The 17,393-nt window shown below is 43.2% G+C and overlaps 1 protein-coding gene across 1 annotated transcript; it reads left to right on the plus strand.

Annotated features, from left to right (window-relative positions):
- The first annotated feature begins 3,149 nt into the window (after positions 1 to 3,149).
- Positions 3,150 to 17,325, plus strand: LOC118091959 (glycerol-3-phosphate dehydrogenase 1-like protein). Its single transcript, XM_035129601.2, has 8 exons — positions 3,150 to 3,503; positions 10,326 to 10,503; positions 11,540 to 11,680; positions 13,258 to 13,396; positions 14,029 to 14,141; positions 15,414 to 15,647; positions 16,384 to 16,490; positions 17,145 to 17,325. Exons 1-8 carry the CDS (start codon positions 3,463 to 3,465, stop codon positions 17,239 to 17,241), a joined length of 1,050 nt encoding a protein of 349 aa, XP_034985492.1. The 5' UTR covers positions 3,150 to 3,462; the 3' UTR covers positions 17,242 to 17,325.
- Positions 17,326 to 17,393: the final 68 nt, after the last annotated feature.

Consider the following 17,393-nt stretch of genomic DNA (forward strand, 5'->3'; position numbering starts at 1 on the left):
AAGATTGAGGCAAAACTTGGAGATGAATTGGGATCAGTTCCACTGAACTTCAATCTGTGCAATCAGTTCACGGCACCAGTGACCCACTTCAGACCTGTATAAGGCTGGCCTTCATGTGGTGACAAGAACGCTACGCGCTTCTGGCATGGGCATGTTCAATGTAGCATTTGCTCCTGTAAAGGAACAGTAAGGAGGGAGGTCATATTCCCACCTGATGCTAAGATAAAAGCTGCAGCATCACACCTTTGGTCCTGTGTTTCAACATATTTAGAAATTTATTCTATATGCACTGTGTTGCTTGAGGTCACCTTTATACTTTGAGTAGGGTTAGCTTAGCAAGCATGTATGTACAACCAGTTAGAGAGTCTACAAGAGAAAGAAAGAAAGAAATAATATTGTTTCATCAGCCACATTGTTTTCTTCTTCAGCTTTGATACTTCAATTCCCTCTTGGTCTATTTGTATCTTAACACAATTATATTAATAGCTGCATCAAATGTGCTGAGTTAATTTTGCTTCCTCAGTCATGGGGCTTTACCTCCTAAAGACTACATTACCATTATTTCTGCTGGGTTTTTTGTGTGCACCAGTTCCTATGGCAACATGGCAATCTGCTTCCCTTTGCTTAATTGTGGTCCTGATACTCCAGTTTTGTGGATTAGCTCATGACTGCGGGGGAAGAGCAATCTTTGCCTGGCAAAAAGGGCAAAGCTGTGTTTCCCTGGAGCTAAGGATCTGTGAAGCACGACTGGTAGGGCTGGGCTGGGGTCTAGTTCTGATAAAACAACATACATTGCCCACCTACCCACCCCAAACTAGGATTCTTTATGCCGCATGAAACACTATTAGCATTGTTAATCCTAGCAGGTAGAAGCCTGCTTGAGTCAATATATGGGTTGTGTGCGCACCATATATTTAAAGCACATTTTAATGCACATGAGTTCTCCTATGGTTTCAGGATTCTGGGAATTGTAGGTCTGTAAATTGTAAATTTACATTCCCCAGGAGGGAGGCCATTTGCTTTAAATGTATGGTGCACATGCAGCCAGAGTTTGTTACGTGTGAAATTCCATGGGTTCCCTAAGCCAGTGTTTCTCAACCAGTGTGCCTCCAGATGTTTTGGGACTACAACTCCCATCATTCCTGACCACTGGTCTTGCTAGCTAGGGATGATGGGAGTTGTAGTCCCAAAACATCTGGAGGCACACTGGTTGAGAAACACTGCCCTAAGCTAATGTACCTTGGATCACTTCCATTGCCTTCACGTGGTTGTCTTTGTCCAATAACAGTAATCGTGTATGAATTAAACCCATTTTCTGCTTGGGAATATTTAGAATTTTTTTTAAAAAAAACATTTTTCTGTGACTCTTCCCTGTGACTTTTTTTGCTTTTTTTTAACATTAAAAATAAGACAACACAAATTGCAATTCAGGATGATAGGCAAGCATTGGAGTGAAAACAGAAACATAGGCCTACCATGCAAAGTCTTTGAATGGTCTTTATGGCAATTGGTTATAATTCAACCACAGAAACTGCTAGCCAATCTTTAAAGCAACACTATTTACTTGCTATAGTAAGCAATTAATTACTCAATTTGCTTGTCATGATGTCAGTTTTATTTTTTTTAGTTACCTCTTATTGAAAACATCTGCCACACACAAATGCACAAATATCACACTTTTGATTTATAGGTTCATTAATTCAGAATATCTAGACAGTCACCTTGTTTTATTTTGGGTGTCAAGTCCATGATTCTGCATTGCAGGTTCCGCATGTTTCTGTTGGACTTTTAAAAATTGTTTAACAAGATTTACAAGCCATTTGAAAGTTTGATCTGTTTTAGCTAATAACTGTTGACAGACAGATCTTCCATAATTCAAGATAATCTTACCAATTCAGGCTGAGTGGAAATAATTATAGATCATTATGCATTGGAGGAATCCTGTCCATGTTCAATGGTGCTTGCTCACAGGTGAATGGGATCAGTTTTCTACTTCTCCAGTGTGACCTATTCTTTCTGTTTTGTAATAGCAGATCCTGAACTAACAGACCCAGAGATTACTTTATGGCATCTATACTCCAGCCTTAGTCGAGAAGGCTCTCAGAGCAGGTACAGTCATTGTGCACTCTCTACCTTATATATCATCACCACATCCACTCATTAGCACCACAGCCACTCATTCTTAATTGATCAAGGAATCAAAGTTCAGTAGCCATAAAACAGATGTTTGTTTTGTGGTCCAGATAGTGATTAGGGAATATGCTAATACTGAAGATATTGGCCTTAAAATTTATATTTCCTTTAATCATAAAATCTGACAGTTTTCTCAGAATGTTTAAGTTGAATTCAAATTAAAAAACCTATTAATTCATATTTAATAGATGTTGGTCCTTCCACACATTGTTTGCTCAGAAATGGTACAAGAGCACAGCCCAAAGAAGAAAAATGTTCAGCATTAGCTGGTGCCTATTAGGAGTGGTAATGCTGAAACAGCACTGGATTTAGGCCAGGTTACAGGTAGGTAGCCGTGTTGGTCTGGATCGAAGTAAAATAAAAAAATTCCTTCAGTAGCACCTTAAAGACCAACTAAGTTTTTATTTTGGTATGAGCTTTCGTGTGCATGCACACTTCTGAGTGGTTCCCCCCCCCCCGGCCCTGAGTTGAAGGGGTGCAAAATTGAGAAGACCCATTTGGGTATGTCAACTGTTGGTCTTGCACAGAGCGCCATATTATAAAAGATTAGCAAAGCCTGCCCCAGGGCTGAAAGGAGCCAACACACTCTAGTTTTGTCCTTTTTCCTGTTGAGTGCCATGAAGGCAACACTGAGAAAGAAGGAGCTATTTGCTGGTGCCAGTACCTGGACTGGTTATAAGAAGACTGGCAGGTGGGGGGTGGGTCTGGCAGAAGCTGTGTAAGCTGGTCCAATAGGGCAAATGGGGAACTGCCCCACCAAGCTCAGCCTGCCCCACAGCATCTGCCAGCCTTTTTTCTTCCAATCAACCAGTCCAGGGGGTGACACTGGCTGTCAGTTTCCTCAGCGTTATCCATGTTGAGCTTACCAGGGAGGATAGGTTGGCTTCTGCCTGACATTGGCTCTGGCTCCCCCTACCGTTGGCCTCCCTGCCTTCTGCCCAACGAGCACCAGCCACCACTGGGGCAGCCTGAGGTTGGTGGGGGAGGGCTTGTTTGCCCTAATGGCTCACCCAGCAGGAAGAGAGCTACTGTACTTCTCCCTTCCAACGCCGGCCCGCTGGGCTTCCTGACCCCGATCTTCTCTGACTGGTCTTTAGGGGCTGACCTCCCTCCACCGCGGGCTGGATCCCGGCAGACAAGGCGGCGCATGCAGGCCGGGGTGTGTCAAACGTCTTTCCCAGCCTCCGGGATACTTAAAGCGGACGAGCGCCGAACTTGACGCCGCCGGGCGCGAAAGGATCCAGAGTCGACTTGGGGAGCCCAGCCACCATGTCTGCGCTCAAAGTCTGCATTATCGGTTCCGGGAACTGGTGAGTACGACTCGGACAGAGCCGAGTGGGAATCGCAGGGGGGCAGAGGGCGGAGAGCCACCTACGGTACTCACTCACCCAGCCACCCACCCAAGAGCTGGGTGCATGTGCGCCCTCGCCGAGAAGAGGTCCAAGCGTCTCTCTCTCTGGAGCGAGCCTTGCAACAAAAGCCGAGGGTGCCCGAAGGGCTATCCAGAGAGGGGGCGAGGAAGCGCGGAGGGAGTCAGCCCAGCCCTCTCCGCACCTTTCCTCTCTCGCTCTGCATTCATATCCAGGTAGTCCATATCTGTCCTAACTTGGACATCTGCGCAAAAATGCCAGCCATAGCTGTCAAATTCTCCCTTTTTAAAAGGGAAATTCCCTTATCCTTAATAAGCTTCCTCGCGAGAAAAGGGAAAACTTGACAGCTATGATGCCAGCCCCTCCCCCGCTTCACCTTAGAAAATTTAATTGCCTTTGGATTGCCCCGATCGTTCCCAACGAGAGTCCAGAGGAAACCAGCAGACGAGGTTGCTTAGGCTGCAATCCCACCCCATTTACCTGGGAGTAAGCCCAACTGAATCCAATAGGGCTTCCTGCTGAGTAGACATGCTAGTGCTGACGGTGCATCTGTTATGTTCTATGGGGCTGCATTGGCTCCCCTGAAATGCTAGTACCTTATAAAAACAGGAAAGAGGAGCCTCTTGCGCTCCCATTGTTGTTGGACAGTCTATCAGTCCTAGGCTGCAGGACCGATGTTCAGGGGTGCTGGGAACTGTAGTTCCGCAGTAGCGGGGGGCTACAGGTTGGCCCCCTGCTATAAAGTAAGGGACAAGTGCGGAGCAGTTCTGTAATCCAAGCAGAAACGCTGTGTAGACCAATGGAGCAGACTAGAAAGACGGACAGACCGACAGACCTGTACCAGTTTACTCGGGGGAAATGCCCCACATGCTTCCCTAAGACATGTTTTGGACTACAGCCTTCCAGAGTTTTGTGAGAGGGAACCGTTTGCTTGTTTTGCAGAATTTCCATCTCCAGTCTGAATCATGCTTCCTGTGTTTCTATAGCTCCTGCAGATCAGACTAGAACATTGGCCTCAAAGGGAACATATCCAGTGACAGGCTGAGTTCCCCTGGGAGAAAAAGTGCTAGGGGAAACAGGCATGAAACTGTTGTACATTTTATACACGCACACACCCTTTTGAAATCAGTTTGGGATTAATTTCCCAAATTTGTTTTAGATGTGATATTATTACTGTGCTTTCATAATACAGTAGCAGTGCATCATCGAAAGCCAGCATGGGTGCTATTTTCTAATGTGTACTTGCAGAGCAAGATGGTGGTTGTGCATCAGGAAGGGAAGGTGTTTCTTTATTCTTCTCAAGCGTTTTCTTTCCATAGTAGCTTCATGTAGGTACAAGTGAAAGTCATTAGGACCAACCAGCACAGTTAATAGGACCCAACTTAAAAAATTTCTAACACTGACCAAAAAGGACACTTTTGATTTTTAAAATTTATTTCCTAGACCAACAGAGAAACCTACTTTTTTTTTTAGTCATGTCCTCGCAGCGTGGAATAATTTGATACCATCTATGAAATTGAATGTTACGTAGTTTATTTGCAGGAGTTTCTGGTCTCTCAAGAGAGAAATGTTGCACACACCCTGACCGACAGGCCGAGACTTAATTATAGCCATACCTATTTCTCCCTGTCTTCCCCACCCTGTCCTTTCCATGTACGTTCTCAGATTACTATGCTAAGATTTACATAAAGATTTATGCTTACTTTTCCATTCTTTCAAAGAACAGTGAATTCAGAGACAGGTCTTTGTTATCTTAACATCCAGTTTGGGCACTCTCCTAGAAATCCACACCAATGAAAGGGGCTTTGTTCTTATTCCACAATAACAATACTAAATAAATAAATAGAACCTACAACTACACAAATTTCATTATGGCTGTACACCTTGGTGACGTTTTCTGGTGAGCTTTATAACTCCTTGATCTTAGAGATGCATACTCCATAATGTAAACCCTGGGCAAGTTTCAGAATTTATGTTAAGCGGGGTGGAGGTTGAGCTTGAAAAAAACAGGGAGGATTTGTGTATTTTATTCTTAACTTTTCTCTCTTCGTGGCGTACTAGAATGATGTCACAATGAGTGGTTTGGTGCAAATTCACCATTGTTTGTATGAAGAAAGAAAGAAAAGACTGATCATGTGAGATGGGACACAACAGCCAAGGGCAGCACAAGATTCCTCCTGTCTGGATAGTTAGGCAGAGATTACACCTCTTTAAGGAGTGAAAAGGGAGTGGGTGGAGATGAAAGGGAGCAAAGTAGTGACAGATCCCACAGAGTGTAGCATGGATGAACTGTACCAACTCCACATTTAAGGTACAAACTGACACCTTAAATCCACCTAAAAGACCTCGGTCCAGTATACCTGAAGGAGCGTCTCCACCTCCATCGTTCTGCCAGGACACTGAGGTCCAGTGCTGAGGGCCTTCTGGTAGTTCCCTCGCTGCGAGAAGCCAAGTTACAGGGAACCAGGCAGAGGGCCTTCTCGGTAGTGGCACCGGCCCTGTGGAACGCCCTCCCACCAGATGTCAAAGAGAAAAACAAGTACCAGACTTTTAGAAGACATCTGAAGGCAGCCCTGTTTAGGGAAGTTTTTAATGTTTAATAAATTATTGTATTTTAACACTTCTGTTGGAAGCCGCCCAGAGTGGCTGGGGTAACCCAGCCAGATGGGTGGGGTATAAATAATAAATTATTATTATATTATTATATGAAGGCAAGCCCTGCAGGAAGGTAGGCAGGTTCCTTAAGACTCAATGCACCAGAAATGTACCATAACAGATAAAATATGGATGTTCTGCTCCTTGTGCTTTGCCTGCTACTTGCAATTTTTCCACTCCCAGTTGCATGGCTACAGTTCCTTTGTTGGGTTGGAAGCTCTAGCAGCATGGAGATTGACAGTAGCAGATCCTACACTTCAGGGGTGGCACTTGAACGCACTGGATATATGGAAAATGATGGTGGCTGTTACAACTGCTTAGTTGCTGAGCCAAGGGTGTACTGGGTAGCTGGAGCTGTGCTGTTCTCATGGAACTCCACCCATGTAGCTTCTCTGGTGCCCAAAGCATCTTCACTAGTCCCTTGGTAAGCTTTGAAAGACTGAATGCAGCACTGGGGTATGGGCACCAGAGGGTCATTGTTAGGTTTGATGGAACCCTGGGCAAGGTGACTCCTAGCAAGTTCCCTCAGACATGGCACCAATCCTGGTAAAGGCCTCTTATTTGCACCCAAACTCAAAATGAGCCACAATTAAAGCTGCCCCCAGACACAACAGCATAGCATGGGTAGCTAGCTTCAAATACCAACTTTTTGGTGATATCTTGGCTACAAAGGAACCACCTTCAGTAAAGATGTCTGGCTCCCCTACAAGAAATAAGAATTGTGCCTTTCATGTATGCATGCAGAATGGTTGTGTATAACAGAGGTTAGACGTTTGGTCTTGCAACCCACCCCCCACATCCCACCAGCACCCCAAAATGCTGATGCAGCTCTCATGTGATAGGCTACAAGTCAGAGTCCTTCAGAGGTGGGGGAAAATTTTGAGCTTTTTTGTTTGTGAGTTGAGTCAGAGACACTAACCTCCAAGCTTATCTGTAACATTTGCAGTCAGGGTTGCATTACATTAAGCTACCAAAATAGATGTGAAAGTTCAATGGTCAGCAATACTGTACTGTACTTTCAAAAACATCTAAACCACCCCTTGCATACTAAACATTGGCTTCTTAGTTGTTTTTGGAGGTTTCATATTCAGATCTTGAAATCTTTATTTTCCATAATGGTTTCCGATTTGCTGCTGTTTTTGGTTTTATTGTTATTGTTGTTTAGTCATGTCCGACTCTTCGTGACCCCATGGACCAGAGCACACCAGGCACTCCTGTCTTCCACTGCCTCCGCAGTTTGGTCAAACTCATGTTCGTAGCTTCGAGAACACTGCCCAACCATCTTGTCCTCTGTCGTCCCCTTCTCCTAGTGCCCTCAATCTTTCCCAACATCAGGGTCTTTTCCAGGGAGTCTTCTCTTCTCATGAGGTGGCCAAAGTATTGGAGCCTCAGCTTCAGGATCTGTCCTTCCAGTGAAGCTGGAATAATGTTATTATTAGCTGTTAAACTGACAAACAAAATCAACATTTTGAAAATGTGGTCATCAAACTGATGTCAGGTATGACATATGCGAAGCTGATTTTTGGACAGCTCAGTACCACACCTTCCTGTTTTCAGATGTGTTGGTCTGGACTCTGGAACAACCATTGTCCTTGTTCAATACTCACAATCACAAACGTGGAGTTGAATCCCCCACCCTATGCAAATGTTTACTTTTCTTTAATCAGTGTGACTAAGCCATGTGCAAACATTTTGCTTGGAGAGTCTTAAGGAGTAGCTAGTTTGTCTGCTCATCTCTGGTGGGCCACCGGTTTCTGCATCCCTGGACTAGGAGAAATCTTGCTGATGACCCGGGTTAGGAGCTCTGCTAGATTGTTGTATATAACTTGTGAACCTGAATTCAATCATCCAGATTTAATAGGTATCACAAGCTACCTTGTAGAGTCATTAGGAAAATATAAATATACAGTATTAATAAAGAAATGTACAAGCTGTCAAAAGCTTTTTGCCTTCTGATGAAGACAGCTACTAGGACATGGCTCAGTGAGGCAGAGAGATCCTCAATGCTGATCTAGCAGCCTTCTCTCAGCTGAGAAGACCTTTGCCTTAGATATGCTTGACACAGACATATGCAAGAAGGTATTGCCAACATTTTAAAGATTGATTTAAGTTCTAACTTCAGAGAGATGGGTTTTTGAAGCTTATGTGTGAAGTCTGTGGTAGCTCAACAGACTCGGACCTCCTGAAAACCCAACTTTATTTGTACTACTAATTTGAAAAGCTTTTCAACTGGTCTCTTGGCTGTAGCTCTATGTTGCTTACATTTCTGCCAGCAGCCAGAGATACAATTTTGCTGAGTGAATTTTGGGACTCCCAGGTTCTGTTTTACTTTCACTTGTTCAGTCACAACACAAGGCACTCAGATATAGCTCCCCTGAGGATGTTGTGTTTGCTTGAATGACCTTGAATATCATTAATGGGCTTAGAAAAATAGAGTGTAACTTCACTGGATCTGCAATGGTGACACTCTGATGTTGCCCCAGAGGGGACAGCAGTGGCGAAGCTAGGTGCTCTGGCACCCGGAGCAGGGGGCGGGGCTAGCCTCCCAGGCGGGTGCGCCGTGGCAGGCGGCGTTCGCATCCCTTGCAGGCAGATTTTCATGATTGGCGCGATATTCATCTTGAAAATCTGCCCGCCAATCATGAAAATCTGCCCACTGGGGATGCAAGCACTGCCTGCTGGGGGGAGCGAACGCCACCCACCGGGGGGGGGGCAGGCTGATCACCGGGCGTACGTGCGCAATCAGCAGGCAGATTTTCCCTGCAGCAATTGCGGCAATTGCGAAAATCTGCCCACTAGGGGTGCGAGTGCTGCCACGCCGATCTGCCCAGGAGTTTGTCACCCCCCTAGGCATGACACCTGGGGCAAAGCGCACCTGCCACACCCCTCTTGCGACACCTCTGGGGGACAGAAGTCCTGGTCTCCTTTCTATTTGCATGAAACAAGGAGAAAAGCACTAGGAATTGTTGTTATAGAGATTAGGCAAGATGGTGTGATAATTCAAGTAAGGTTCATGTACTCTTTTGTGTACAGTAGTATGTTCCCCGACATTTCTCCCCATTTTTATTTTCATTTATTAAGTTGCCCTTCATCTGTAGATCTCATGGTGGTTCACAACAATTTGCAATATAAAAACCACAAAATACAGACTAAAAATAAGAACAAAAACAAGCCAAAAATCACCCCTCCACATCACATTTAAAAGGGCATTGGATATCAATCACCCCGAGGCCTGGTTGAAGAGGAATGCTTTCACCTGGCGCCTAAAGGTGTATAATGAAGGTGCCAGGTGAACCTCCCTGGGGAGAGTATTCCACAAACAGGGAACTGTTGCAGAAAAGGCCCGTTCTCATGTTGCCACTCTCTGGACCTTTCATGGAGGAGGCACATGAAGAAGGGGCCTCAGATTATGATCTCAGGGTTCAGATAGGCTCATATGGTGAGAGGTGGTCCTTGGGGGTATTGTGGTCCTGAGCCATAAGGTTTTATTGATCAAAACCTGGGCCTGGAAATTGATTGGCAGCCAGTCGGACCAGGATCAGTGTAATATGCTCAGACCTTCTTGCCCTGAATTCTGCACTAGGTGGAGAAGCAGTTCTAGACTAACTGTGCACACAACTCTTTAAAGGGGAAACCATACTTCCTCCTCAGTTAAACTCTTTAACGTCTAAATATGACGTATGTATCTAAACTGCCAATTTCTTAGCTAAAAAACCCCACATGGAATTTTGATGTGGGGTGTTGGTTTTGGCATCCATCTGTCTCGAAAGATAACAGAGGGCACCTCCAGGGATGAAGTCAAACTCCTTTGTTAGCAGCACCAAAATGACCATCCAAAGTGCACAAGCAGTGCATATGTACAGTACATATGTTGTAGCATTCCAGTAGTACACACATTGGTAGCCATTTGTGAAATTTACTATAGGAGGTAAAGCTTTATAAAGTTTGCTAAATCCAAATTGCTATGCCAATTTTGCTTGTGTCTAAATTCTTGAGATATAGTGCTTGTGCAACCATACGCTTCTGGTGAATGGGGATGCAATTAACCCTGCCTTTAATTATTTGCCTTCTTTTCCTCCCCCCCCCACCGCTTTTCTTTTTTTAAAGGGGAACTGCCATTGCGAAAATCATAGGCAAAAATACCGAGAAATCCCTCAAATTTCACCCTACTATAAATATGTGGGTATTTGAAGAGCAAATCGATGGGCGAAAACTCACAGAAATAATTAACCAAGACCATGAGAATGTGAAGTATCTCCCAGGGCATAAGCTACCCCATAACGTGGTAAGTTCAGTGTAACTTCTTAACTGTAGTTTCAGGTTTTAAAGGTAGTGTAGTTGGGCCATAATGGTATGCAATTCAAATTAACAAAGGCTGCTTCCACGCTGGGAATTTAGTATACAATAGCTGCATTTTGGGTTGCTCACTTTTTATAAGACTCGTGCTTAACATTGTGAGCTAAACACCCTATTCCCATGCTTCTCCTTTTTGGCTTTCTTCCACCCCAACCCCAATCCTCAAGCTTAGAAAAATCTGCCCTTTCTTTAAAAACAACAACAACATAGCAGAACAGCTGTGCAGCATTCCCAGAAGCAGACTGAGAAGGGAATTGGACTCAAAATATATCAGAAGGTTAATACAATTGATTAAAGAGCAGCATAGGTACACAGAGGCATTGATATGAGTTGTGCATTATCTAAACTAAAGAAGAAATCTTGGCACAGCTGCCAGAACAATGCAAGGACCTGGTGAGTTTTGCAGTTGGTTGGGCTTAAATACATTGTCTCCAGTCCTACTTGGTATTCCAGAATACTATGAGGAGCTGTAGACCATTGTGTCCCAAATTGTAGAATGTGCACGACATCTGAGCAAACATTGATAGAATTAGGTTGTTAAGAGAACTGAGCTAAGATACTTCAAGAAGTTTATCAGATGCAAAGCTTAAATCTATTTTTACTAAATATCTCTAGAATATAAATGTAAAAGCGTGGTTTCTCTCTCTCTCCAAAAAATCATGTGCAGTTATGAAAACACATTGTGTTTTCATGTGAGTTAGTAGATCAATGTTATTTTGTACAGACCTCAATTCAGGAGAGCAGGCCATATTAAGACTGCTGCAAGAAATACTTGTGTTGCATATATGGATGTGCCTTCCTGCAAGCGCAACCCCAGGAAATACACATTGTATGCTCAAAATGTGTATATATGTGAATGTCATCTCAATCCACTCTTGCTGTTATGGGAAACACTGCTGGATATCTGCTGCCCTTGTTTGTTTTCAATAATATAATGTTTAAACTTTCTTCTTTTTTTGTCTCAGGTTGCTGTAGCAGACCCAGTAGAAACAGTAAATGGTGCAGACATTATAATATTTGTTATACCTCATCAGTTCATTCCTAAAATCTGTGAGCAGCTAACTGGCCATGTAAAAAAAGGAGCCATTGGAATTACACTAATCAAGGTAATTTGTGAACCTTTCCCAAGGGGTGGGACCAGTTAGGGAGAAAACGGAACAGTGAAATTTCCAGGGTCATGACTGCATATAGGGTGAAGCAGGGGCGCCAACCTGAATAAAATATTGTGGGGGCCCAGGTAAGCCCCGCCCCGCATAATCGATAATGTGTCAGGAACGTGGCTCACCAGAGCGCAGGGGAAGAGTCAGACTCAGAAACTGGTTTAAGTGAGACACCAACTGCGGATGAGAGCTGGCTGACAAAGCCGAGAAGGGGTAGTTCAACCCCCCTTGCAGAAGAAGACACTGTTAGCTCTCAAGAAGCGGGAGAGTTAGGAGGCAGCTGAAGTGTTGCTAGGCAATCAACAGATAAGCAGAGGACTGAGAGTGTGTTGAGTGGAAGTGGGGAGGGGGAAGGCCAGCCCCCCCCCAGTCCCCATTATAGGAGACTGGATAAGGTCAGAGGACAATGGAAGGGAAAGAGAGGAAGGGCGGGAATTTGGCATCCTTCTTGCTGTGAAAGGGGAGGAAGTTCAGACTGACATACTATCATCTATGTGAGCAGGTGAGAAGCCGTGCTCTAGATGTGTGGGTTTTTGTTTTGTAAATAAACGTAACATAAAACTCTGGAAAGTCATTACTTCTTATCGGGGCTTGCTTGCATGCCTGAGATCATTACATGACATGGTACACACACTATTTGAATGGGAATGCCCATCAATTTTTTTTGGGGGGGAAAGCCCCCTCAAATATTTTATTGGGAAGGCTGAAGCCCCCATTGTCCCTAGGAGTTGGCTCCTATGGGGTGCAGACAAAATTGTTTCTAACGTTATGTTTTAATTGTTGTAACCTGACTTGGGTGATAAATAATAGTAACTCTAGTGCAGACTCCCCCTCTGCCTGCAGTTTGAATGAACCATGCGTCTGGGTTGGTTTCAAGAGCTATGGACACCCCAAGCTGCAGAACAGAAGGCGAAAGTGCCATATTTGGAATGGACTAGTCCAGGGGTGGCCAACTCCCAAGAGACTGCAATCTACTCACAGAGTTAAAAACTGGCAGTGATCTACCCCCTTTTTGGGGGTTCAGGTCAAAGTTGTTGAGATTTTTTAAAGGAAGGAGGAAGGGCCATGTTTGGGGGGTTCGGGTCAAAGTTGTTGAGTTTTTTCAGGGAGGAGGTAAAATGTTGAGCTTTTTTAAGGGGAGCCACAGTTGTTCAGCTTCTTTGGGGGAGCCAATGATCTACCACTGAAGTCCAATGATCTACCAGTAGATCACGGTCTACTTGTTGGACATGCCTGGACTAGTTGCTCCCCCACATATATTATTTTCTAAAGCTTATGTTATTATATTAAAAGTTGGCTATGTAACACACATCAAACAATCTTAAGATAAATGCACTGTGTGGGTCATAACCAAGATATATATCATCCCGACAACGTGCTGTCTGTTCCCATTACCCTTTGTTGTAAACGGCTCCTGCACGTGCTCAGTTTCATAGAGTACAACAGGATCAGATCTATGTTTCATCTACTGAAGTGCAAGGAAGGCTAGTCTTACTTTTGTTCACTGCCTTCCTGTTAAACAGGGCATAGACGAAGGCCCTAAAGGACTGAAACTCATATCGGATATCATTCGAGAGAAGCTGGGCATAGAAGTCAGTGTACTCATGGGAGCCAACATCGCAAACGAAGTGGCAGATGAAAAGTTCTGTGAAACCACCATTGGTAATTCTGTTTTTAAAGACAAATGACTAAACCAGGGATCAGTACAGTCCACTTATTCAGAATATAGATCCAGAATGTTCCCCCTGCTCCACTTTGTGGTGATCTGGAAGATATAGCTGTGGATCTATAGCTGCTGTGATGAGACTTTCCCCCCCACCCCACCCCCCAAAAAACCCTTGCCAACTTTTTTGTTTGTTGTTGCAGTGTTCTGCCCACCCCTGTAAGAATGAAAGGTAGCAGCTGGTCAAAGGTCACCCAATAAGATTCATGGGTGAGTGGGAATTTGAATCTGGGTCTCCTTTGTCCAACACTTTTAACCTCTACATCTCACTGATACCACAGCTGACCCAGGTGGTTTATTATTATTATTATTGCCCATCATTTTGCAAATGGAAATGTATGTAGCATTTGAAAACAGGCACTTGTGTTTTCAATAACACAGCACTGAAAGCATATTTAAACATTATTGAGCATCTCTCCCTATAGAAAGCTTACTGGGTTTGGGTATATCTAATGGTGAGTCACAAGCATAGCTGAGATTAGAAGAGATGCTTCCATTTAAATCCAAGTCATATGATATGCTGTTACTTGGCCATCACCTCAATCCTAATTTGCTGTGCTTCTTTCCGTAGGTTGCAAAAATGCTGAAAGTGGGAAGATCTATAAAGAGTTGTTTCAAACCCCAAATTTCAGAATTACTGTGGTAGATGACTGTGACACTGTGGAGCTCTGTGGAGCCTTAAAAGTGAGTAATTCAAAATCAAATATTGTGAAGCCAGTTAAAGTTTTTGCAATCTGTGTGGCCAGCTAAGCTTTCAAAAAAATTTCATTTGTTTTCTCATTCATTTGTTCATTGGCTTTACAAATCTGTAAACTGGTAGAACCACTGGCAAAGGAAGAGGAGTGGGGGGTGGGAGGAGCGTACCGCCCTCGGCAGTGCGATCCCAGTGGGGTGCCATTGCTCTCCACCCACCCCTCCCGTGCCGGAGCCACTGGATAGAATTGCACTTATATCCCACTTTCTATACTAATTAAAAATGGCCTTGATATAGGTTGGACAATAGCTGGTTGTTAAATCGCTGCTGCCAATTAGGAAGCAAATATATGTGACTTGTCACCTCAGAAAAAAAGGAATCCTTTGGACATACTATTCTCAAGTGAGTTTTCTGGGCTTTGATGTAGACAGCGGGAAAATATGTCCAATGACTTCTTTTTTTAAGCGAGATCTGTTAGTTTTATGTTGGGCACTTTTTAGATGACTTTCTAAACGTCTGCACTGGAGTTCGTAGGACATATGATAAAGTACTTTTTAGAGATTTGCTGAAGGTGGGACAACATGCACACACTTTTGTCCACTATAATGAGTTGTGAAACACTTGTTTCTGATAGAGGAAGAAAAACCAGCGTCCACACAACACCATAGGCGTTACTCTATAATACATCCAAAGTTGCTTTCTTCTAGGTCAGACTATTTGTAGATCAGCTCTGTCCCATCCATTGCTGTCATTAGCAGAGGCCCTTTAATATCACCCTCTACCTGATGCTTTTAATTTGAGATGCAAGGGAATTTGGGATCTTCCGCCTAAAAACCATGTGCTACAGAGCTATGATCCCTTCCTCATATCACTATCTCACTTAAAAACATTCAATACAAAGATACACCTCATTAGCTGTTTCGATTCTATGGAAATGTCTCACCAACTGCTTTGATCCTGTGGAGAAAGTGTGGCTTGTCACAACCAAGACATATTTTAGCAGCATATTCTTCTACTGCAGCAGCACTTCTTACAGTGACCAAACTTGCCGACACCATTTGCTGAATATCTCTGAATAGACCACTGAATTGCATGCAGTTTTGCACTTGGGGGCATTTAGGAGCAATTGAATGGAGAATGCATTTGTGAATGGCACCTTTTGCTAAGCATTCATGCTTTCTCAAGTCATTAAATGTGATGCCTTTGTCTCATGTGATTTTTTTTCTTCACTCTCCTTTTCTCCCCATCCCAATTGGATTTAGAATATCGTTGCAGTAGGGGCTGGTTTTTGTGATGGGTTGGGCCAAGGTGACAATACCAAGGCAGCTGTGATTCGTCTGGGCCTGATGGAAATGATTGCCTTTGCCAGACTCTTTTGCAAAGGCCCCGTAGTAATAAATACATTTCTGGAAAGTTGTGGTGTTGCTGATCTGATTACCACATGCTACGGGGGACGCAACAGGAAGGTGGCTGAAGCTTTTGCGCGTGGTGGAAAAGTAAGTGCCCCCCGATATTAATTGCTGTAATGGGTACACTTTTGTCTTATCAGCCCTTTCCCAATAATATTCTGCATTTACTTATGAGGGCAGGGGGCATATCTAATTAGTATATTACAGCATGCATTTGTTTGTGGATGAGACCAGTGGTAGTGACCAAGGCCCCTTGGTAATAACTGACATTGTGTGACGTTAACCTTTCTAAATTGGGCATAATGTTGAGAAAGTAGAAAGAAGCTCTTCTCTTTCCACCTTTCATAATATAACCAGGCACCATCCAGTAAAAAATAATGGTGGGAGATTCAGAACAAAGAAAGGGACACAGTTGTTCACACCATGTAACTGGTATCCATTCCCAGAAAATGTGATGGTCTTCAACTTAGATGGCTTTAAAAGATTAGACATATCAGTGGTGGGTATCTGCCACTAGTCATCATGATAGCTGTGTGGGCTTTCTAGTGTCACACAGAGAGTTTAGCCGGAAATAATACCAAATAGAGATGCTTGTCCTAATTTAAAACACATACGTTTTTCGTCTGTATAAGTAAATCTCGGGTATTGCTTAGATTGGGAGTCTGCACAAAATTATTATTTCCATTCTTTGCAAAAGAGAACAAAGGGAGTTCCGGCTTTAGCACTTTCACATTTATTACTTAGCTTTCAATAGAGTTTAGTGATGCAGTTTCCTTTAAACCAAATACAAATGATTTAACAACTCTTTAAAAATAATTTCCAGACAATTGAACAGCTAGAAAAAGAAATGTTGAATGGGCAAAAGCTACAAGGGCCTCAAACATCTGCTGAAGTCTACAAAATCCTGAAGCAGAAGAAAATGGTTGACAAGTATGTAGCTTAACTTTCTAGTAAATACCCTGCCTGAGAAGTCTGCACTTTGCTGGTTCCTTTGGCCATAGAAAATCTCTTGGGTGTCTCTGTTGTGAGCCATCACTAGAGTTGGGGAAGAAGTTTGTATTTAAAGGTGAACTTACATAATTCACGCTTTCCGAGAAGGTATGGGAACCAAAACACAGTCATCATTCAAAATTCATACTTCTCTGAATTTTGCATGTAGTTCTATGGCCAAGCAATGTTTACAAAACGCATATAGTAGGATAAAGTGCACATCTAAGTGAAAATAACATACAAAATGCATTAAATTATAGAAAATTGATTTGTAAATAATGTGTATGATAAATCAGCTTTTAAAAGCTGGTGAATTTTCATGAGGCTTTTCTATTTTTAAAAAATTGCAAATTGACGTGGAAATGTTGAGAACTGGACTTGAGACACAGAGAAACAGAAATTGATATTCTCCCATTCATACTTGCTACAGTGCTTTAAATTAATATATTTTGATAGTATTCTGTCCTTATGATAAAGTTTACATCATGCACCAGCAGTGTTCCGAAAACCCAACTAAAAATGACCTTGCTGATAAAAATTTAAATTGGTTGTATTTTGCATGAAATTTTATTTTAGCAATTGCATTTCTCCCAGGTTTCCATTATTTGTAAACGTCTACCTGATCTGCTATGAAGGGAAGTCTCTCAAAGAGTTCATCACTTGTTTGCAGAATCATCCGGAACACATGTAAGATAGTGTCATGACTTGCCAATTAAGTATCTCTGCACGAGGATTCTGTCAGTTTGACCATGCTGAATAAAAGCAAGCAAAACGATATCATCTGTACTGTACTCCGTGTTCATTGTCACAGGCTTTACAGAAAAACAGCATAACCATTTCCAC

This window comes from Zootoca vivipara, chromosome 1, assembly GCF_963506605.1.
Source record: "Zootoca vivipara chromosome 1, rZooViv1.1, whole genome shotgun sequence".
Lineage (NCBI taxonomy): Eukaryota > Metazoa > Chordata > Lepidosauria > Squamata > Lacertidae > Zootoca > Zootoca vivipara.